This window comes from Perna viridis, chromosome 13 (assembly GCF_037379345.1).
Source record: "Perna viridis isolate PV_CMFRI_1.1 ecotype Kerala chromosome 13, ASM3737934v1, whole genome shotgun sequence".
Classification (NCBI taxonomy): domain Eukaryota; kingdom Metazoa; phylum Mollusca; class Bivalvia; order Mytilida; family Mytilidae; genus Perna; species Perna viridis.
The window spans coordinates 2757234-2779172 of record NC_142457.1 but is presented as its reverse complement, the minus strand read 5'-3'; the positions used below and the strand labels follow the sequence as shown (position 1 = coordinate 2779172).

The following is a 21939-nucleotide window of genomic DNA, read 5'->3' as shown; positions in this document are numbered from 1 at the left end:
TGTTTCATTTTTGAGTTTAATAAGATTTATTTTTGTCCTTTACCGAAATATATTTTTTTTCAATTTTTAAATGCTGTAGTGTTATGGGCCTTTGCTTTTTATTTTCAAAACCTGTTTTACTTCTAGCTTTACTCTACGCAGAATGAAGTAATACGTTGTGAAAATAAGACTTATATTCGAAATACACGAATATTCACACACAGGAACCATTAAAATAAATACCACGGGTTTCGATAAAATTCGATCACAAATTAATAATTTTTCATAATTTTTATCTTAGCAACCTTCCGAAAACACGAGGAAAGTAGAAATGTGTTCATGTGTCATGTCCTGCATAGTGTTTATTTTGTGTTGTTTGAAAATGTCCTCTTCAAATATACCCGCATCATGCAGGTCCGGGTGTTAAAAGAATAGGCCTGCAGCAGCGCTAAGCTTGTCGTAAAGGGCGACTAAATAGTGCTCAGTTGGGACAACTTGTTTCTCCCCTCATTTGAAATTTGCTTCTTTGTTCGTTGTAATGTTTAGTAGTCTTATTTTTTACTTTTTCATTATCATTTGAATGGTTTAGCTACAATTTATCCAAATGATTTTAAAAAAAGAATCAGATTCTCAATAGGAAGCAGTAATCAGCTAGTTGAAAGCTATAGTAAAGCACTAATTAAACAATTTAATTAGCTAAGGGCTGTGTGTGTGTGTGTGTGTGTGTGTGTGTGTGTGTGTGTGTGTGTGTGTGTGTGTGTGTGTGTTTTAAAGTAAAGTTAAACTAATTACATGTTTTAGTAAGAACCTTTTTTTACTCAGCCATTGACGAAACAACTTTGATCAATTCAATATTTCTCCCATAATTAACGTAAAAATGAAGATTTTCAAATAAACTTTTCATTTATAATGATTTGAGATGAACAGTGGTATTGACTGCGACAGTGATAATGGCCGACCCTACGGCTCGGTCGTTATCACGGTATTAGTCAATACCGCTGTCCTGTGGGCAGTCTAAACAGTCTAAATATCACGATATTGACCATTTTAGCGACAACTATTGTATAATTAGAGCACACTTGGTCTTCCTCTCATATTTATTTTAGAAAAAGAACCAAGGAAAAATCTCAATTCATGTTACGATGATCATTGCCGAATTCACTTGCAATATGATGGATGTCGCTGACGGCGCCGGACATGTTTACCCTTCCGAGGTGCCTGATATCACTCCCGATTTTTGTGGAAGTTCATTCAATGTGACGTCTTGTTTCCCTTACCTTCAGTTTAAATGTGTAATCTTTTTTGTTCTGTTTGCTACATTGTGTATGTAGATCGTTTTTATTTTATGTGTTAACGATTAGGTCATGTTTTTAATTTCTATTTAGACGTAATTTGAATCATCCAACTGTTGATGTTTCGGTATGTTTTTGCTGATAGAGATACATAACGACAGATAGCAGTGCCATTTGCAAGACTTTGATTTCTATAACGTCAAGAACTATGATAAAAAAATTTGCCTGCCCCAATCTAGTCTTATAACTGATGACACTTGTGTGTCTTTTCTGCTAAGTCTAGAATCATTGCCTGTTGGTTGTAAGCTAACAGTGATAATATAGGTATATCTGTATTCCTATCTGTGATTGTACGGTTGATTGATTTATGTACATCAATTGTATTTCCATGTTGCATGGGGTATATTTCATGCATTTTAAGACAGATAAACCAAAAAGTCAAAACATATCTTCAGTTTTTAGATGTATAATTGTATTTAATTAATTCTGAGGCAGATTTTCTGTTACCTGGTTATACCTCTAGGCCATGTACTTGGATTCTGATGTCTCGGGGTTGTTTTGCGGCCCGTTTTTTTTTGTTTGTTTGTTTGTTTGTTTGTTTTTTGTTTTTTGTTTTTGTTTTGTATTGTATTTGTAGGTCTTTTTTTTTTGTTTTGTTTTTATGTATTTATTTTTTTTTGCAGATATATCAAACAGATCCTGCTTTGTACTTTTCTGACATGTTGAACCAGATTTTTGTGTGCTAGCTGATAGAAGCCACGGGGTGAGGTCAACTTAACTTAAATCTTAAATGGGTAGGTACAGATGAGCGCCCATATCAGTCTACTTTTTATGAGTAGTGATATATGAAGAAGGTAGGCATTTTAGTTGCAGTATAAGTGTTCGTGAGGTACCCATTTTCATGGTTTTCGTGGGTCGCCCGCCAGCTCACGCCACTAGAACACAATTCTTTACCAACCAGTTCTCAGTCTCAATCTCCTTTTTACTGGTTGTAAGTGGAGAAGCAGTGACTATATCTACATTGTATATATCAACCAGTATTATTCAAGCCCTCGACGGTCTTCCACTCTCAAGGCAAGCTTGCTACTATAAGACCATCTAGGCAATTTTATACTGTATACGGCTTTGGTGGAATGGGTTTGGTAAAATCACTGATAAAACTCGTTTCTTCTTTTCTTTATTGATGCAAGCAAATACATAATGCAAACAAAAATCTTAATTGAAAGACATGAGTAATATTTTAAAGAATGGTTTCTCTGATGTAAACTCTAATTCGGGAGATTCGGTCAACGCCAAAGACATGTTTATGTTTTTTCTTCAATTTTACTGAAAACAAGAGGTTCCCAGGAGCCTGAATCGCTCACCTGGTTACTTTTTTTTTGTCTTTCAAGGACAACTCTAACAAGGAGCTGTCCAACAATTTTGACTCAATGAATACTTTGGTAGGACTTATCAGAGGGGTCATTTCATCAATTGAAAGTTTCATTCTATCGACTATAGTTTTCAAGATATTAGCTGAAAACTGCTAAAAACATATTTTTTTAAGGGCAATAACTCTAACAAGGAGTCGTCCAACGAGTTTGATCCCCAAAACATTTGAAGGTCATAACGATCATTTCAACATGATAAGGTTTTATTCTATTTATCATAGTTTTCAAGATATTGATTAAAAACTGTAAAAAAACATAACTTTTCACCTTTCAATGGCAATAACTCTTAGAAGGAAACGTCTGACAACTTTGATCCCTGGAGACTTTTGTAGGTCTTATAATAAGGATCATTTCAGGCTTTAAAAAAATTTTCAACGAATCAAACATTTCCACAACAGTTCTATGCAGGATTTCACAAGGAACCTTCACACCAAGTTTGGTTCCAGTTGATCTAGTAATATGAATGAAGATTTTTGAAAGAAACAACATTCAAAATAGCGAAAAAACGTCGAAAAAGGCAACAACTTCTACATGGCTTACCAGATTAAAACAAAAATTGAACCACCACAGACAGATCCTAACAGTCTGAACACTTTAACCCAGTCAAAATGTAGTTAACTTTACAATTTTGGAGATACATGCGAAAAAATACTTTTTGACTCCTGTTCCATTTTTAGAAACAGTAGCCATGTTTTTCGACGTATCGGAAATCTTCTCATCAATTGTATGCAGAATACCACAAGGAACATTCATACCAAATTTGGTTCGAATTGGTTGAGTAGTGTCAGAGGAGAAGATTTTGGAAAGAAACAACATTAAAAAAAAAGCAAAAAACGTCGAAAAAGGCAATATTACTCCAACATGGCTAAACAAATTAAAACGAAAATTTGACCACAGATAGATCTTACCATGCAGAACACTTTTACCCATGTATGAATTTGTATGAACATGCAAAAAACTACTGCCTGACCCTACATTCTATTTTTTAGCAGACAATGTTTTTCGACGAATCAAGAATCCCGACATCAGTTCTATTAAGGATACATTCATACCAAGTTTGGTTGGAATTGGTCAAGTAGTTTCAGAGGAGAAAAGTTTTGTATAATTGTTAACAGTGACGGACGACGACATTGATGACGACGGCGGACGCCAAGTGATGGCAATAACTCACTTGGCCTTTGGCCAGATGAGTTTAAAATCAAATATGTCTTTGGCATTGAGAGGTCGAAGTGCATGGACTCACCATTCAAGCTTGATACAGCTCTGAATTTTGGTTCCGAGTAAGTATTTCAAACAGATTAATAATTTATATCAAATCAAAGTGGTCCCTTTTTCATAAACACCTCTATTTCCAGTCTAGGCATTATTTTAGTAGTATGACATTTTGTGGTCCAATTTCATAATTCCCCACAAAGAGAAAACCCCTCCAGCTTCAAATGGAGTAGAATACAGAGCCCAACTTCTTGTTTATTAGATATACGTGTATGAAATTTTGGCTGGAAAAGGATTTGTCAGCTACCCCCTCCCCCCCCCAAAAATCTAATATTTGTCCCCTAAACATGAGCAACACACACATCCTTAAAGTACATGGGGCTTAAATTGACTTGAAAAGCATTGGACAATTTTACTATACTACAATGTAAAACAATATTTATGAACAAAAGCATAGAAAATTCATCATACAAAAATCAATTTGTTTTAGAATGTCCTATGTCTAATACATGTATAAATTCTATAAAAATACATTAACAAAAATATCAAGGGAAAACAGCTCTCAATTCATCCATATCTGAGTTCAATCCATCGAAAATTGCATTAAACAGGAATACCCTATTCCAGTTTCTCCATCAACCTAGACACCATACCAGTCACTCACTCTTAGCTCCGTCATCCTAGACATCATATCAGTCACTCACTCTTAGCTCCGTCACCCTAGACATCATATCAGTCACTCACTCTTAGCTCCGTCAATCTATACACCATTCCAGTCTCTCACTCTTAGTTCTGTCAACCTATACACCATTCCTTTCTCTCACTCTTAGCTCCATCAACCTTTACAACATCAAAGCAACAGGACTGCACAAAACAGCAGACATGACATGTTGTCATTCATATAGTTATTTTTTTTGGAAATAGATTTTTCAAAAAGGGTAATTTTTTTTAATCAATGAATACATCCATGGGATGTGTATATAGTCAGTACTGTAGGTAATTTCATTGTCAACATCACTTTTTTGGAAGGTTTTGAAATTTTTATAACAAAAAATTAGGGAGTTTAATCAGGACAAAAACTGAAACTGTTATCTCAATATTTTGTCCACAATACTTATAAATTTAGGTTACACAATAAATATGTATGTTCCATCCTGAAAACAAATTTCATCAAATTAATTTGAAAGTTTCATGATAGAGTATCTATAAAAAAAAATCATAACAGAGTATCTACAAAATGTACTACATTTACAAAACCAGTCTTTGAAGTTAATGTAAGCATAACACACATACAAGAAAAGAAAATAAAGCTTTAAAGTGAAAGATTTTTACAATAAACAATATATAAATGATTATTGATGTACTATTCTATATCAGACTAATTGGCTACTACCATCAACAACTAGGATATTTCAAACGTGAAAGCCCATCATACTAAGATTTATTAAAAATTCAGAAATAACTGAGATTCTTATTGCATTAATAATATCAAATTTTAATAATTTAAACTAGTGTTCTAGAATTTTCAAGTATTCATATTTATTAACAATAATACATTAATATTGGTAATTATTATGTAACTTGTAATTGTAATATGTATATATATGTTGGACTTAAAAAATAAAACAAAATGGTAACAATGTCAACAACAAAAATAACATAGAAAAAATTGGTTTAAGTTTCAAAATACAAAACTCATTAATAATACAATCATAGTTACCATGGTTACAGTTCCTGAACTGATCTGTGCAACTGTTTGACGTATCAAAGACTCACGATTAAATGATTGCTGACAGATAGATAGCCAATGACTGGTGACCAATCTGATTGTTGTTTTGTTATGGATGATTTCAGAACTTTCATTGGAAAGAATCCAAGATCATGCCACAACATGAATTTTAAGTATTAAATCCACAATTTGTATTTTATCCAAAACAAAAAACAAAAAACAAATGTATAAAAAAGTATTTAAATTTATTTCCAACTTTATATACGAGGAAAAATGGAAAACCTAAAAAATGGAATTTATAATATATATTTTCCGATCAGCATTCACATATTTACTGTATCGGTTTGATGAATTGATAATTGATCAGTGATCAATGACCAGACGCAATAGTTGTAAGAATTGGTTCAGATACTGCAATATCAATTTTCATGCAAAAATGTTCCGTTAAGTCTTACCAAACAATACAAAATATATATTAACATTTCAGTCTAAAAACACATCTATGAATGTATAAGCAAAATACATCTGTATTTATGAAGATATATAAAATTATGCAAAATATCAAAAAGTTATGAAAAAAAATAAGAAGAAAAAGGCATCAAAATTTATCCGAATAATTCCTGTCATAGTGGAATTATATAATCTTAACTTTAACCTGCAGGAACTGAAAATCAGAGACTGAATTTAAGAAATATTTCCAGTTACTAAATTCAGTAAGTACCAAAAAAATTAGCTGCATAATTCCTTCATAATTTTTGAAGATTCCCACAAGCAAAATTTTAAAAGCGGAAACAATTCCTACTTGAAAAGTTGAAATTTAACTGGTATTTAGAAAATATTTCCACTTTAATTTTATCACTAACATTATCAGTATTATACTTGTATGGTCTGTAATGGAACCGATTTAATTAGGAGGGAAACAACATTAAGAAGGTTTAATAAAACAATGTACCAAAGTCAGAGATGATCCCTAAAAAAAATCCTGAAAAGTTTACCTATATGTCTAGTCAATTAATCACTTCTGACTTACTGTGAACATTCTTTACATATATATATGCTTGAAAAGTTAACTTGAGAATTTTGTCATCACCATTCATGCATGTATAATCAGACTGCAAAACAAAAAGTAAGGAATATAAATTTGCAGTCTGACTGCATGCCTAACAAATATTCATGACAAGTGATTTCAGCTGTGCATTTGTTTCTGCTTGACCATATCTAAAAATTTATTTTCTGATATTTCTTTCTTAACCTTGAAATCAAAGAATTCAGGCTAGTACTGTAACCTTGACCTATTTTTTCCTTTTGGCCTCTCAGAACACTGTATCTTTCAACTCCATTATTGAACCTTGACTCTTGACCTTTTAGTGGGATGGTAAAACACCCAAGTTCAACATCAGCAATACTGACATATGCCAAGTCAATAATAATCTTAACACATCCTTTAAATGCTGACTTTGAAATATCAAGGTCATGGAATTTAATACAAATACTGGCTATCTCTTTTGTATATGGCAACTCAGCACACACAGCTGGAGGGCTTCTTGCTGAATAAAAAAAGACACAGGACATCAATGAAATAGCATGTTTTATATATTGTAATGTTACTATGGTTCTATGCAATAACTGTGCTTAGAATGAAAAGAAAAAAAAATTCTATCTCGATCTTTAGAACAAAGTAATGTAAATTGACATTTCTGTAATATCCACATACTGTAAATTTAAAAAAAATCAATTCTGATATTTTCATTAACTAGGAGATATAACGGACAGACAGGAGGAGAGACTGGGAGATAGATAGAAGGGCAGACAGGAGATAAATAGAGGGATAGACAGGAAGATATACAGAAGGTCAGACAGGGAGATATACAGGTCAGACTGGGAGATATAATAGAAGAACAGACTATGAAATATATAGAATGTCAGACAGGACACACAGGGAGATATATAGGAAAACAGACAGGCAGACATATAGAAGGAAGGACAAAAGGAGAGACAGGGGATAGACAGGACAGACAGGGGCCATATGAAAGGACATACAGAGAAACATACAGAAGGACAGACAAAAGGAGAGACAGGGAGACACACAGAAGGAAAAACAAAGAGATATATAGAAGGACAGACACTAAGACATACAGAAAGACACACAAGGAGATATAAAGAAGGACAGACAGGGAGATATATAAAAGGACAGACAGAAATATGTAAAGAAAGACGGACAGAGAGACATGAAGTTTGAAGGACAGACAGGAAGTTATTAAGAAGGAAAGTTTGGAAGAAATATAGATGGGAAGACAACAATTTTCAGCATTTGATCCAGGGCATGGTCCTGGTAGGGGGTTCAGGCCAAAACTGATTTGGTTTTTATTGTATTCTGAGGAGTTCGGTGTCACACTTATTTCATTTCAAAATTAGAAAAAATAAAAAATAAAATAAAAAAAAATAAAAAAAATAAAAAAATCAGAAAAATAATTAAAGTTTACGTTTAACACACCATTGCCTCAAAACCTCAAAATAAATATGTAGCACATTATTTTTGCCCAATAAATGAAATTATACCAAAATCAAAGCATTTTGAAGTTTGGCTGGAAAATCAGTCACCATGCCAACAGCAACTTTCACATGGTCTTGAGATCCCAAAATTTTGATTCAGCATGTCCTTTTCACCCCAGAAACTAAATTTCATCCAACATGTCTATATTGTACCAATTTTAAATTCTGGCAGGAAAATTGGTTGCCATGGTAACATCAACTTTCGAATCTTCTTGAATTGTCAAAATTTAAACTGTCATCTTCGCAATAAGTACCATATTTCATCCAAATCAGAGAATTTTGAAACTTTGGAGGAAAAATTTGTTACCATGGCAAGAGGCAACATATTGTTTCTGTTTTTTGTGGTTTTTTTTGCATAATCATTCACTGTACCAAATTTCAAATTCCATATAGGCACCTAGGTTTCTGAGATATTACAATGTCCTATATTTTGACCTTTTTTCCTAATTTGGCAGCCATTTTAAAACGGCCATCTTTTTCACAGTTTTGAAAACTTAAGGTACAACTTCAGATGGTACTGGATATTTGTGCGAAGTTGTGTAAGAGTTGGCCATATGGTTTCTGAGAATTTCTCATGATAGTTCATTGATTAGAAGATGGAAGATGACAGAAAAATAATGATAATAATAAAAAACAGAGTAAAAATAATTAAATCATCGTCACTTCTTGGTCGGTGACTTAATAATCCTTACCTACCAACCCTACAAAATTTTTAAGGGGTGATCTGAAACACAACATTATTATTTTCCTGCCTTATAAGTAACTTAGAGGTATTGTATACCTCGAAGAAAATCATGCTGATCAATAGAAAGTTAAATAATTATTTCCTTTAGCAGTCAGCAATGGCAAATATAAAATGATGAACTTACCTGAGACCGTTTCATTAATGATGGTCTTGCGATCAATTGTGAGAGTAAGAGAAACACCATAGTCCTCTGGTAGGTAGCTTACATTGACACAAACTAAAAAACAAAGAAAAAAGACCTCAAATAGAAATAAACAGACGACTCAAACATTTGAGACAGTAAAAGGCACAATATTGGCATTCAAACAAAAACTTAGCAGGAGGATTAAAATTTTAAAGGATCACTCTATCGATTTTAGTTGTATTTAATAGTTTTTACTTCATGTTTTTGCTGAAACACACCTTGTAGCATTTATAGTAGAGTAAACATTGCTACTTTTCAAACCAAAGAACCCCTAATTTTGGCGGGAAAATTTAGCACCTCATTACCATGACAACAGACAGTCAGAAAGATGAAACTGCAAGTTATTTTTCACTTTTTGGTGGTATAAGGCTAGTCCTGTAAATATAAAAGAAATCGGTCACCATGCGTGGCACATCATGTTAAATGGTTACAGAGAATGGCTGTTAAACAGTAAGGCAAAAAAATATGATATGTCTGTTTCCCACTACCCTATATACCTACCCTATTTTCTTGTGCCTACCCTAATAATTTAATGGCCATTTTGGCTCAAGCACTCTTAAAGTCAAGACTGAGTTAATTATGTTAATTATGGAACAGTGTAAAATGTTCTAAAAAGTTGAAAAATAAAATAATTTCCCTACCTTAGTAACTACCCTATTATTTTCTTGATGATAGCAGGAAATAAGACAATTATTTTTTGGCCCAAGAAGAAAGTATTCTTAATTTTCGAATTCAATTCCTCATATAATATCCAACCTTCCTATAAATTTACATGAAAATCCCCTCAGCAGTTTAGAAGAGGTTATGCTTAAAAGGTTTAAACATGTAAAACCATTAATTTTTATTATCTCCCTTAGAAGTCCCCCATCAGTAATTATATTCCTTCATGTACATCTGCATATGATACCCAACCTTCCAATAAAATTTTATCAAAACCCCTCTAGCAGTTTAGGAGGAAAAAAACTATGACCTAAACATGAACACATGAAATATAGACTATCCAGAAACACAATGTAGCAAACCAAATAAAAAAGATAACACAGAAAATCTGAAGATAAGGGAAACAAGAATAAAGCACTAGCAATATGATCTACCACAAAAAATCAAAGACTGATATCTTCAAAGTCGCTAATCATCAAACATTCTATGCCACTGATTTAGGCTTGCTTTCAACATCCAAAAAGGCATGAGCTCAAGTGAAGTTGTAATATGCTCTAAAATCTGGTGTCATCCACTAGAATCTTGGTTCCCTTGATTACTCTTTTGTAACCGTGACAACCCGAATGCTTCTCAATTAAAACAACTGGTAACCAAGAGTTTCTCTCAAATCTTTAGTGATCTTTGGGTTGCTTATGACCAGGGAACCAGATTAGGAACCACATTAAACAACTGGCAACCTCGGAATGGGAGACTAGGTATTTCTAATTAATATTAAAGAAAGTTCAATGCTAACCGATTATTTCATCTTTAAATGTAAACTTCTAGTTTTCATACAAGTAAAAAAAAACATGGTACAAAAAGGTACATTTTGGTACATGATGGTTCTGGGTCACTAACTCACTGTATCTGCAGCATTAGGAGGTGTAGTAATATATAATCATGATAATCATGCAAATAATACGCAAATGTAAAGTACTGATATTATGAGTGCAAGAATTTGCTAACAATATTAGCCACTTAAAAACAGACTGACATTAAATGCTCTGGAAGACTAAGCATGTCCTGCTCAATCTATGCCAACCTTCTTATAAAAGTTCATTAATCTCCCTTGAAGAGTTAGGAAGGAGATGCACTACCAAGTATTGTGTACACACAGACTTTGTTTGCATTGGCATATAATGTGAATCTTTTTGAAAAAATCTCAAGACTCTGATTCAGAACAATCACAAGAGCTTGATTGTCATAACAGCTTACCAGTAGAATTTAAATGTACTTGGTCCAATTCTATATGCTGACAACAACCTGCATTGTATCCAATCACAGAACATGCTCCGTTTCCATGGTTACGTAGTTCAACTTCATTACCAACAGTGCTTTGTATGATTGTCTGGAGTTCTAAAGAAAAAACAAAATATGGTATAATCATAATAATGTAGTTTTTTTTTTTTTGTTGTTTTTTTTTTTCACTTTCCAAACTATTTTGCTTCTGTTTGAGTGAACACAGAGATATAGCTAAAGACATATTAATTTGATTTTATACAATAAAGAATAGATTCATACTGATAGTAGTACAGTGGATTCACTTATTCACATACCTGTTATTTGTATATTCCTGCTAATCACATAGAATTGAAGAAACACAACTAATTACCAAATCTCATGTAAACTATTAAGTAACATGAACCAGCAATCACAGGGACAGACCCCACCTGAATGTAATTATTACCAAAACACACCAATTAGGTGCAAAAAGTAAGGATATTCCGATGTGCCTTAATACTATGTTTTCCTACCAAAAACTACACATAAAAATTGACCAAAACATAGTCTAGAATGTAGAATTCCTTTCTTTACCCAATCCCTGTGCATTTCTTTGTGTGGACGAAAACTGCCCAATATGTACATATATTAAAACAAAGAAATTTATTTATTTAATGAAGGACAAACTATTATATTTGAAAAATTATAGACACATATGTGTTCTTACTATTCTGAATGTCTGTTTTTTTACACTTATTCTATTTTATTTTAAATAACATATAGATATAGTTAAGTATAATAAACATCCTTATGGCAAGCCTAAGTGGACAAAAAGTCAAATTTATTAATATTAAAAAATGATTTTTTTAATATTTGAAACTGATTTTTTTAATATTTGAAACTGATTTTTTAATATTTGAAACTGATTTTTTTAATATTTGAAACTGATTTTTTAATATTAGAAATTGATTTGTTAAAGCTGCATTAGCTGCCGAATTTGTTCAGTTTTGGTTCTGCTGAATTTTGCTAAATCAATGAAATAAGTTTGTAGTAATGCAGTTGAAGCAATAAATGTTGATAATACCAACAGAATATTGCAAAAACAACGTTTTTTTTATCAGGGAAGATCGATAGGTCTGATCTAATCATTTTTTGCCATTACTTCTGAAGATTGCCATCAGGACATTCACCAGGGTTAAAAATACATATACTTTAACCTTGATAAAAAAAATAACAATAACAGATACACAGGTAAGCATAATTCAAAGTTACGGCATATTTCAACAGAAACAAAAATTTACGAAAATGACAGCTAATACAGCTGTAATATTAGAAATCATCAGAAAATGATACAAGTCGTTCCGGCCATACTACCATCTCGGCCATACATGTAGTCACTTCGGCCATAGTTATCTTTACCACAGTATATATTTCGTTGACATATTTAAAAATATTGTATTTTGTTGTAAATATAAAACCAATTTGTATATATCAACTCATTGAAGATGGGTATAAAATATAAATTGATTAAAAGAAAACTGATAATAATTGATAATGAGCAGATTGATTATCACTAATTATCATTTATGTCTTTGATTATCAATTAACAAATAATTAATGAATTGTTATAAACTAATGAGGAGACATCAATTATATAAATGAAACAACACAGAAAATTTATGGAACAATAAATACCCAAGTTGTGTACCCAAGCTGACATCTAGATGAAAAAAAGGGAGGGAAGATGAGAAAATTGCTGTTTCTACACTATGATGATTAATATACAAGACAATTTGAATACTTTTGCTTGTATAACTTGTATATTAATCCTTTGGTCACTAAAACACATTGGTTACACTATAGCATAGATATGTAATTGAATATTATACAGTTCATTAAATGCACCGAAACATGTGTATCTGAAATCCTTTTGACTTAAAATTACAACTGAAAGATACAGAGTCCTCTGAAGTATGTGCAAGAGATATATTATTTTGCTCCACATATCATTGCGGTTTGTAAATCATCGATTCCATATAACATCAAACACCTTTTTTACTCTAATAAAACTACTTCACCACCAAAAAAAAAGATGACAATCATAAATGTATTACATTATAAAACCAACTAAATGTTAATTTACTTATGATATATCAACTGAATACATATTGAAAACCATGGCCGAAACGACTACGGCCGAGATGTACTATGGCCGAAATGTACTGTGACCGAAACGTTCTATGATCGAGATGACTAGAAAACTCAGAAAATCCTCGCTTTAGAAATCAAATGGATTTTCGGACACAAAGCAGTTAAACGTTCCATAGAGCTGTTTAACTCAACAAACCTCTCAGACTGAATGTTTTAGACTGACATGTCAAAATTGCAGAAACAAAAACTAAAACCAATGTTGTTCTCATCTTCCTGATTGTTTGGTTAAACGGAGTTATCGTTACTGAGCTCTCCAACAACAAGACGGCATTTACACCCTGTTTCACTCCCCTGTGCAAGATTTTCCCTTTTTTAAACTTTTTTAGGTAAAACACTTCATCAAATTAAGTATCTAGAAGACTATACAATGAGACCATTAACAGTGGCTATGATTCTTCCAATGTTTTTGGCCACAGAAACAACTGCAATCTACCTTATAAATGACCAGATATTATCAGAATACCAGCTACCAGACTTGCCGTACGGTTATGACGAGTTGGAGCCCTATATTGATGAAGCAACATTACGAGTTCATCATCAAGGTCATCACTTGGCGTACTCTAAGAAATTGAATGCTGCATTGGAGTCCTGGAGAAAGCTAGAAGATTCAGTAAGACACATGTAGTTATATATACAATATAGGTACATTGTCGAAAATTATTGAAGATATGTGATGTCACTGATGAGGCGACGGAATGGGTAGGAAATGCGAGACTCCGCCGAGCTATTTCCCTCGTTCCAAGCTGAATACACATATCTTCAATAAATTTTGACAATGTACTTATATTGTTTTTATCCTGTTGCATTAATAGTTTTGTGCGTGTGTACATTTTTAAAATAAAATTTTAAAATGCATATCCCCTGTGGAGACCCAATTGTTCAACTGGAAGAAAAAAATTAATATGCATGGCGCATGACTCAGTAAACATTGAAATTTAATCTGCACAATATAATCTGTCAAAGCTGTTTGAAGAAAATGAGCAATGTATCAAAATTTATTTAATTCCAAGGGACAAATGAGTAAAATGAACAATAAATACAAATATTTTAAATGTTGTAAAGTCGATTTTAAGAACATTAAAGTTTTGAATTTCGCAAGGAAGGTGGAAGCTGACTCGTTTCTGTTTGGTATTTGCAGTAGATTTCAGGGGTGAAATTAGTGCACTAGTTTCTTTGGGATTTGAAATATTTGTTTGAGATTTTTGAAGAAGAGGAGGCAGTTGTATGGGCAGATCTATAATGTCGTGTTCCTCTGATTCATTTTCTTGGGGTTTAGGCAGTAATTAATCCAAGAGCATTACAGTTTCCTGTAATTTCCTTTTTTTGTCTCTTCAAAAGTTTTATCATATTGTAATGCTTCAATTTCTTTGAGTGGGGACCAGTTTATGTTAAATATGACGGACACTCTGGCCCCCGAGTCCAACATGACTGAAATGACAGGGGAAGTCGTCTGCAAACTGATAATGAATCAAATCTGAACAAGATTTGGGATTTGCCATATATATGACGGTGAAAAAAAATACAAACAAAATCATTATTTGGTTTACATAAAATCTTTTATTTCATTCAGCTAAAAAAGTGAAAACGAAACAAAACACGAAAAAAGATTAACCGAACACGCAATCGCAATTTGTTTATATCATATCTATGGTGGTGGCCATGATTAATTTATGCATACCAGAAAAAAGTAGTTCCGCCGATGACGAGAGTTGGAGGAGCCAGAAAGTCGATAACCTGCTAATGTACGGATACAGCAACAAAATAACTGTATACCTTTTTGCGTATAACAAATAACCTCATTGCAGGATAAATCTAAATCTGTAAACCGATAGGCTATATATGATGATATTCAGGCAGGGGTGATGATAATGACATAATCTATTATGACCATTAATATTTGTACTATCAGAATCAAGAAATAGAAACAATGTTTGCCTTATTACTTTTATAAGATTAATTAAATTTCAGTAAAATGCAGTGCAAATTTAAAAACTTTTAGGGGACTTTTTATTTAAAGTCAACATGTATTGTAACAATAAACATGAGCATAACTAAGCTCTTCAACCAACATACAAGAAATACATACGTTATATAAACATATCACAAGACGTACATAAAATTAAATCATGCTTTACAAATATAATATGGCATACATCATTATATGCATAACTAAATAAGCAGCAAAATGAAATAGCAAGGGTAGCACATATAAAGCAAATAAAAGTAAAATAAGCTTGCATACTAAAGCACGAAAGCATAAAATAACAGAAAGCATACCATTTGGGATGAAGGCCTTCTATTTACAAGAGCTACATAAATATTTTTCCTCACCACACCATCTAGAAATGTACAATGTAGGACCTAAATAAATTAAAAGCTCATATTCCAGAGCCTTGCTGCCTCGTACCTGAAGGATGACTTACCATTGTCGTTTTTTTGTTGAGGGACATCAGCTGTTTTACTACATTTGTATATCTAAAATTATATGTAATTTCCTTTTAAATTATTACTACGTTATGTAGTGACTGAGGCAGGGCTTTCTTTATTTATTATTTTAAAATTCTCCAATGCAATTATTTTCATCTCCAGTGATGCACAGATTCAATAGATATTATTTTAAATACAGAAAACTTTCTCGTCATTTATTTTTTATGCATTGGATTTTAGTTATACTCAGCTGATGCATCTGTTGAGTTTCACCATGTCTGTTCTTTTTTCCATTGAGTAACAGTATATATATTGTCTTATATTTAGGTGAAATGTTACATGTTGTTGTGTTTCAGATTATTAGTACCATTTATGATGATTTTGCTTGATTCTTGCAAGGACTTGTACCAAACATCTTCTACACTGGTCCAAATAATTATGCCCTCTTGAGAGGCTAGTTTTCATTTGCTTGGTTGCCTCCAAGGATAATTGACAGAGAATAATTGTCTCAGCAAATGTCATGTTTATCTGGACTTCTACATGTGATCTAGCTACATATAGCTATACTGATGTTGGTATGCAGCCATTTCAATCTATTTAATATGTTTCTACATGTACATGCTCTATTATCACAATTGTGGCGTTTTATTGGAACCAAATTAACAAAATTTGAACTGATAATGTTTGAATAAAAGTATTTACTGATAGGTAGATACCAAAATTTGAAATCAATGTTCTTAAAATATCATATACAACATTTGGATAATGAATAGCTGTGCAAAATATGCTAGTCCTTACAGGTTCCCATTAGAAATGAGATGACTTGTCAGTGACAACAATTGTCTCAAGCACTAATGCTATTTTTTTTTTTAAATTCCGGCTATAATGCCTTTCAGTAGAATTTAATTACCCCTGCAATTTATGATTTAGTAAATTTTATAAATACAAAATGTATTTGGAAGCCATACTTGAATATTGAAAATCAAAGATTCTGATTAGATCAGAAGACAATGTAATGTATGTATATAATATGTTCATGTTGGTAAGTCTAATAACACAAAGTTTCTGATGTATAATTTCTTTTTTGAAAGATTGAACAAAATTTATATCAGGCAGTTGCACATTTAACCTGGTAGAAGAGGTAGATTGAATATTGATATTTTAAAAAATATATATATCATGCCTTTCACAGTTTTACATAAAAAGGATTTATTTTTCTCTTTTTTTAATTTAAGATTAGAACTTGAACAGATAAGCATATTGTTTTCATTAAAGGTTAATTTCCTTTCAGACTGTAATCAGACACTCAGTGATTCTAAGGTCAAAGGTTAAATCATATTGATAACCATAAGAAGGACTTTTCCTCTATTTACCTCATGGACTTCATTGCTCAAACTTGTAAAAGTCATTAGAACTATTTTCCTCTGAGGGTGCAAACAAATTCTCCGCTCAGGTGACTGCTATGACAAATGTTTGCTACTTCTACATGTATTTATTTTCCCAACTCACACTGGGACCATTTCACATGTAGACCAAAATGATAGGACATATATATTGCTATTTAATCCTGCGATTTTTTCTTGCTTTTGAAATAAGGAAAAGTAAATTGTTTACTTAAAATAACTTTGTTTACTGCATTGTGGCTAGTGGTCAAATTAATCCTTTAATGATCAATATTGATCTTTAGCTGAACACACTATAATTTACATTGTACCAGAATTATTTGTCTGTCAGTCCATTTTACCAACCAAAATGTGATATGTGATACATGTACCATAATTAAAAAAAAGCTGTGATTGATTTAAGAGGGGAAGTGTATTAATTATGTATGTGCTTTTTATGCATCTGATTATCAATAATAGATGTAACCATGTAACATGTTATCTAAACCTTATAGTGGCCTGCTGAGGAGTCTATACAGAAAATTCTCCAGAACACAGACAAGATTCCTGGCCAGTACAAAACTGCTATTATCAACAATGGTGGAGGGTGAGTTGTGTTATTAAAAAGATATATATGTATAAATCTGTCTTTAACAACCTTCCAAAGAACTCCTACAGTGGAAAAGGTTGGAATTCCGTTCCTCCATACCCAATACCCTTAGGATGGCACGAAGTCGGAAAATAGGTTGCCAGACAACCTCTAGCATTACAGAAATACCTTCCAGGGATGAGCAAAACCATGTTCTCATTAGACAGGTGTTTTTTACAGTGTTCTAGGATTCCACTTTCCCGTCACACAGAGTGGTGCCATTTGTGTGGTAAAGTTGATTATTATGCCCCATTTTCCCTTTTGCAAACAGAAAGTTTGAATCTTTTAAAAGATTTGTTAAGTTTGGAAAGCAACCTTCAAGTGTGGGCAAGTTAATCTTCATTTATAGATTTTCAATGAAAACCTAAAATTTGGAAAAATCCTAGAACATTGTTTTATCATCTATGCAGGTTTAATTATTTTACATACAAAACGCTGTAGACAAAATAGAATGCACTATTTAGGAATATTTCAACCATAGACGGTTTAGACAGGTTATTACCAAATAACAGTGATTGCAGCAAGTTTGACTGTATTTATTGATAAGTTTCAAGATAATTATAAATAGAGCATGCTTTGGTTGTTTGTTTTTTTTTTTTATTTATGCCATGTTTTATGTTCATACAAGGACTCATTTTGGGTCATCAGTTACTGTATTTGTTGAACTTACCTTTAATATAATAGTTTTTTTAACTTTTTCTCTTAGGTTTGTCAACCACAACTTATACTGGTCAGTTATGTCCCCTAACCCAGATGGGAAAGAGAGACTACCTTCATCAGATCTGATGAAGGATATAGAGTCAAATTTTGGTAGTTACAAAAAGTTTAAGGAAGCATTTACTATGAAAGCATTATCGTTGTTTGGATCAGGTAAATATAAAGTTGTTGACTTGAAAACTGTCTCTGGGACAATCAATTGTTTAGGTATACCTCCACTCCACAAGTGAGAGGTATATAGGAACCACCTTATCCATCTATCTGTCTATCATAATTTCATCTTGACTATCTTTATCTCTGTAGATAGATTAATTTTAAATTTGATATATGGCTTTATATGAAAAGGTCAAACTTTGCGAGCAATTTTGGTTGCCATCCAATATCAACTTTCTGTTTCACAGGACTTTTCTATTTTTCACTGTAAACGTGTATTCAATGATAAAGAAAACTTTGTTCCTAATATCTAGCTCCCACTGGATGTTGTCATATGTAGACATCTCATATCAGGATGATAACTTAAGTATTAGTTTATGGATCTTTATGAAATTGTACCCCATTTTAGTACCAGAAGGCCTGGGATTTACTTTAAACTAATTTTCACGACTTTTTCGGACATAGACTTATCACGACAATAAATAGTCGCGAAAAAGCATACTTAGATCCTATCTTCAAGCAATTATTTGATTAAAAATGCGAAAATAAATCCTCGCAAAATTAGTCAACGACAGCAAAATGCGAAAGAATGTAATCGCGAAAATAAGTTGGTTTACAGTACTTTTGGAATTGTGACTTGAACCATTAGGAAAAAGGGGCCAAAAAGAAAGAAGAATTAAGTATTTTCATTATGTTCAGAACTTCAGATAAGAACTTGATTATATGTATTGAATGGACTTTAAATAGTACCGAAAGGTGGCATAACTTAGAATTGATTTTAGGGGTTGTGACTTGAACTGCTAAGGAATTAGGGGCCAGAAACAAGTAGTTTCATGATATCTTGACATATACATGTAATTGAATGGATCTATTAAATATTGCACCACAAGGTTTCATACAACCAAAAGGAAGGCATCGATTAATTTTGGGGATAGTGACATGTACTTTTAAGGAATGAGGGGCCAGAAATCAGCTTGGACAATAACTTAAGTTAATGTAAATAGGTTTCATCGACAAAGAGAAGGCTGGGATTGATTTTAGGGGTTATGCATATTGAAGAATGTGGGACCATAAAAGGACCACTTCCATTCTGGTTGGATTTTTTTCCTGTTTCAAGTATCAAAACTGCTATCAAAATTCATAGCTGTATCAAGCTTGAATGATGTGTCCATACTTGCCCCAACTGTTCTGGGTTCAACATCTGCACCTAGCAAAGCATTTTATTAATTTTGCAGTTGTATTAGATTTGTGTGAACATATGATGATTTCAATCTGTTATTTGTATTGATGTTATTAAATCCCTACTCGATGTTAGGCTATCATAAAAAAAAATCTGAGATTCTCATTTTTTTCAAAATTGGGGGTGGGCAGGCTAATTTTTTATTTATCAATTTAAGGGAAAAATTGATAAAACAATTTTTGGGATTATGAAAAAAATTGGGTCATGAGACGATGATAATCTAGGATATTTTTTTTTATTTTTACCTGGAATTAACTTGTTTGTATGTCATCACAGTTATCTTGATTCCCAATGTATGGACTGATTTCAAATCAATTATGTGGCTTTATATAGAAAAAAATTAGATCAGAACTTTTATGGTTTAATTAAGATACTCAGGGTCCAGACGAATTCCACTGTTCACTTCAATGTAATCACCTGTTAGAATGTGAATTTTGTTACAGGGTATGTTGTTACAGGTTGTCCTATTGCCCAGGACAAACTACACTTGAATGAGTAAAGTTAAAATTGTACTTGCTTAGAGGGCAACCAAATGATATTCATTTTTTAACATTCATTTACTTAAAGACAATCTAGATTTCAATTTGGGCATGTAGAGGTTCATAAAATGTTAATGTCATACCCTGTCTTATAGACTTTTTGTATCGTGCTAGAACTCTAACAAATAGGCTTCTGGAACAGGGTTATGTTGCTACAAGATTGAAGTCATCACTACAGAAGTTTCATGGTCGTCATCATGAACTCGTGGATCATTATGGTGTATCCATCTGCACCATGAAACCTGATTTATTCAACGGGTCATAGTTTTCCTTTCCTCGTTTGTCTACCCCGGACTTGTCTTTTTATGAGCAATTTGGCGGGTGTTTCTAGAAAAACAGAGGACGCTTACCCTACCGGTGCACCTGGTCCGTGCTCACAGTTTTTAGTGGAGTCCGAGTCCGTGCTTTTGTTACTTTGTATGTATGATTTTAGTTACTTTATGTTCTTTGTTGTGTATGTCTGTTTTCCATGTCTGGTCTCTGTCCTTGGATTATATTCTTTTGATTACTGCTTTAACCTTGGTTCCCTTGATTACACTTGTACAACTTTAACAGAAAAAATTCTGATTTTTTCTCTTCAAATCGTAGATCCTCTTGTTGAAATAAAAATTATTGAAATCCTTGAAAAACGAGTCTCTTTTTCATTCTGTGGAGTTATCATGTATGTGATTAACTTTTGCTCTGATTTATATCTTAAAGTATATATAGGATGAAAATCTATGTGTGAACAATGAAAAATGATTTCATAAGACATTTACAGATTTTTTTTACAAGAAAAATTAGAACTGATAAAGACAAACAGAGAAAGTTGTTTAGTAGTTGTTTGGTGATTATTTCAGGATATGTTTATTTATCAAGACAACCAAAAGACAGTTCATTGGTTATTTCAACTACAGCCAATCAGGACTGTCCATTATCTGAAGGACTCCACCCACTTCTAACACTGGATGTTTGGGAGCATGCATACTATCTAAAGCACCAAAATAAGAGAAATAGTTACATTAAAGATTGGTGGATGTTAGTAGATTGGGAAAATGTAGAGGAACTTGATACTTGGTTTAATAATAAAGTTCATGATGAATTATGAACATTAGGTATTATGAATACATGTAGCTATACATTTCTTTTCAGGTTATATAGTTGGTAATCACTTGTTGGAATGAACATTACCTGATGAAATGCCTCAGTGGATATAAACTTTCTTATATACATAAATTCAAATGTCTTGTGGAGTAATCGAAAGTTTTGATATCTTTGATAATTGTCTAGTTAACTATTTAACGTAAAGGAAGTTTCTCAGGTAATGATCTTTCACTCAGAAGTAGACAAATCTATTCAGTGAAGTTAACTAGTTTACTCACTGTAAAATATACTATATGCAAAAACTTTTTCCCTTTCAAAAAAACTGTATTTACATATCACTTTATAATCATGTTCATAGAGACAGGGTAAAATCTGTTATTGTTGATTTGCTATTATATGTTAATGTTTACTTTTTTTATAGTAATATGTGTATTTTTATAACATTTTCACTTTTTTTTCATATTAACTGATATAATAATACACTAGCAGTACTA

The 21939-nt window shown here is 32.4% G+C and overlaps 2 protein-coding genes across 2 annotated transcripts; one reads left to right on the top strand and one right to left on the bottom strand.

The window, feature by feature from the left end:
• Nucleotides 1–2431: 2431 nt before the first annotated feature.
• On the bottom strand, nt 2432–13510 carry LOC148599232 (uncharacterized). The gene is made up of 4 exons (XM_088558928.1): nt 13392–13510; nt 11039–11179; nt 9065–9157; nt 2432–7189 (listed from the first exon to the last, which is right to left on the bottom strand). The coding sequence occupies exons 1-4, from the start codon at nt 13462–13464 to the stop codon at nt 6861–6863; spliced, it is 636 nt and encodes a 211-aa protein (XP_088415054.1). The 5' UTR covers nt 13465–13510; the 3' UTR covers nt 2432–6860.
• Nucleotides 13503–21939, top strand: LOC148599231 (uncharacterized). The gene is made up of 4 exons (XM_088558927.1): nt 13503–13865; nt 17580–17671; nt 18420–18583; nt 21202–21939. Exons 1-4 carry the CDS (start codon nt 13623–13625, stop codon nt 21447–21449), a joined length of 747 nt encoding a protein of 248 aa, XP_088415053.1. The 5' UTR covers nt 13503–13622; the 3' UTR covers nt 21450–21939.

Excerpts from the sequence above, each read along its gene's own strand:
- LOC148599232 (XM_088558928.1), bottom strand. The coding sequence starts at position 13,464 with ATGAGAACAACATTGGTTTTAGTTTTTGTTTCTGCAATTTTGACATGT. Across the intron at positions 11,180-13,391 it reads TAAAACATTCAGTCTGAGAG|AACTCCAGACAATCATACAA; the intron begins GTTTGTTGAGTT and ends TTTTTTCTTTAG. Across the intron at positions 7,190-9,064 it reads CATTAATGAAACGGTCTCAG|CAAGAAGCCCTCCAGCTGTG; the intron begins GTAAGTTCATCA and ends TTTTTTATTCAG.
- LOC148599231 (XM_088558927.1), top strand. The coding sequence starts at position 13,623 with ATGAGACCATTAACAGTGGCTATGATTCTTCCAATGTTTTTGGCCACA. Across the intron at positions 17,672-18,419 it reads ATTATCAACAATGGTGGAGG|GTTTGTCAACCACAACTTAT; the intron begins GTGAGTTGTGTT and ends TTTTTCTCTTAG. Across the intron at positions 18,584-21,201 it reads ATTATCGTTGTTTGGATCAG|GATATGTTTATTTATCAAGA; the intron begins GTAAATATAAAG and ends TGATTATTTCAG.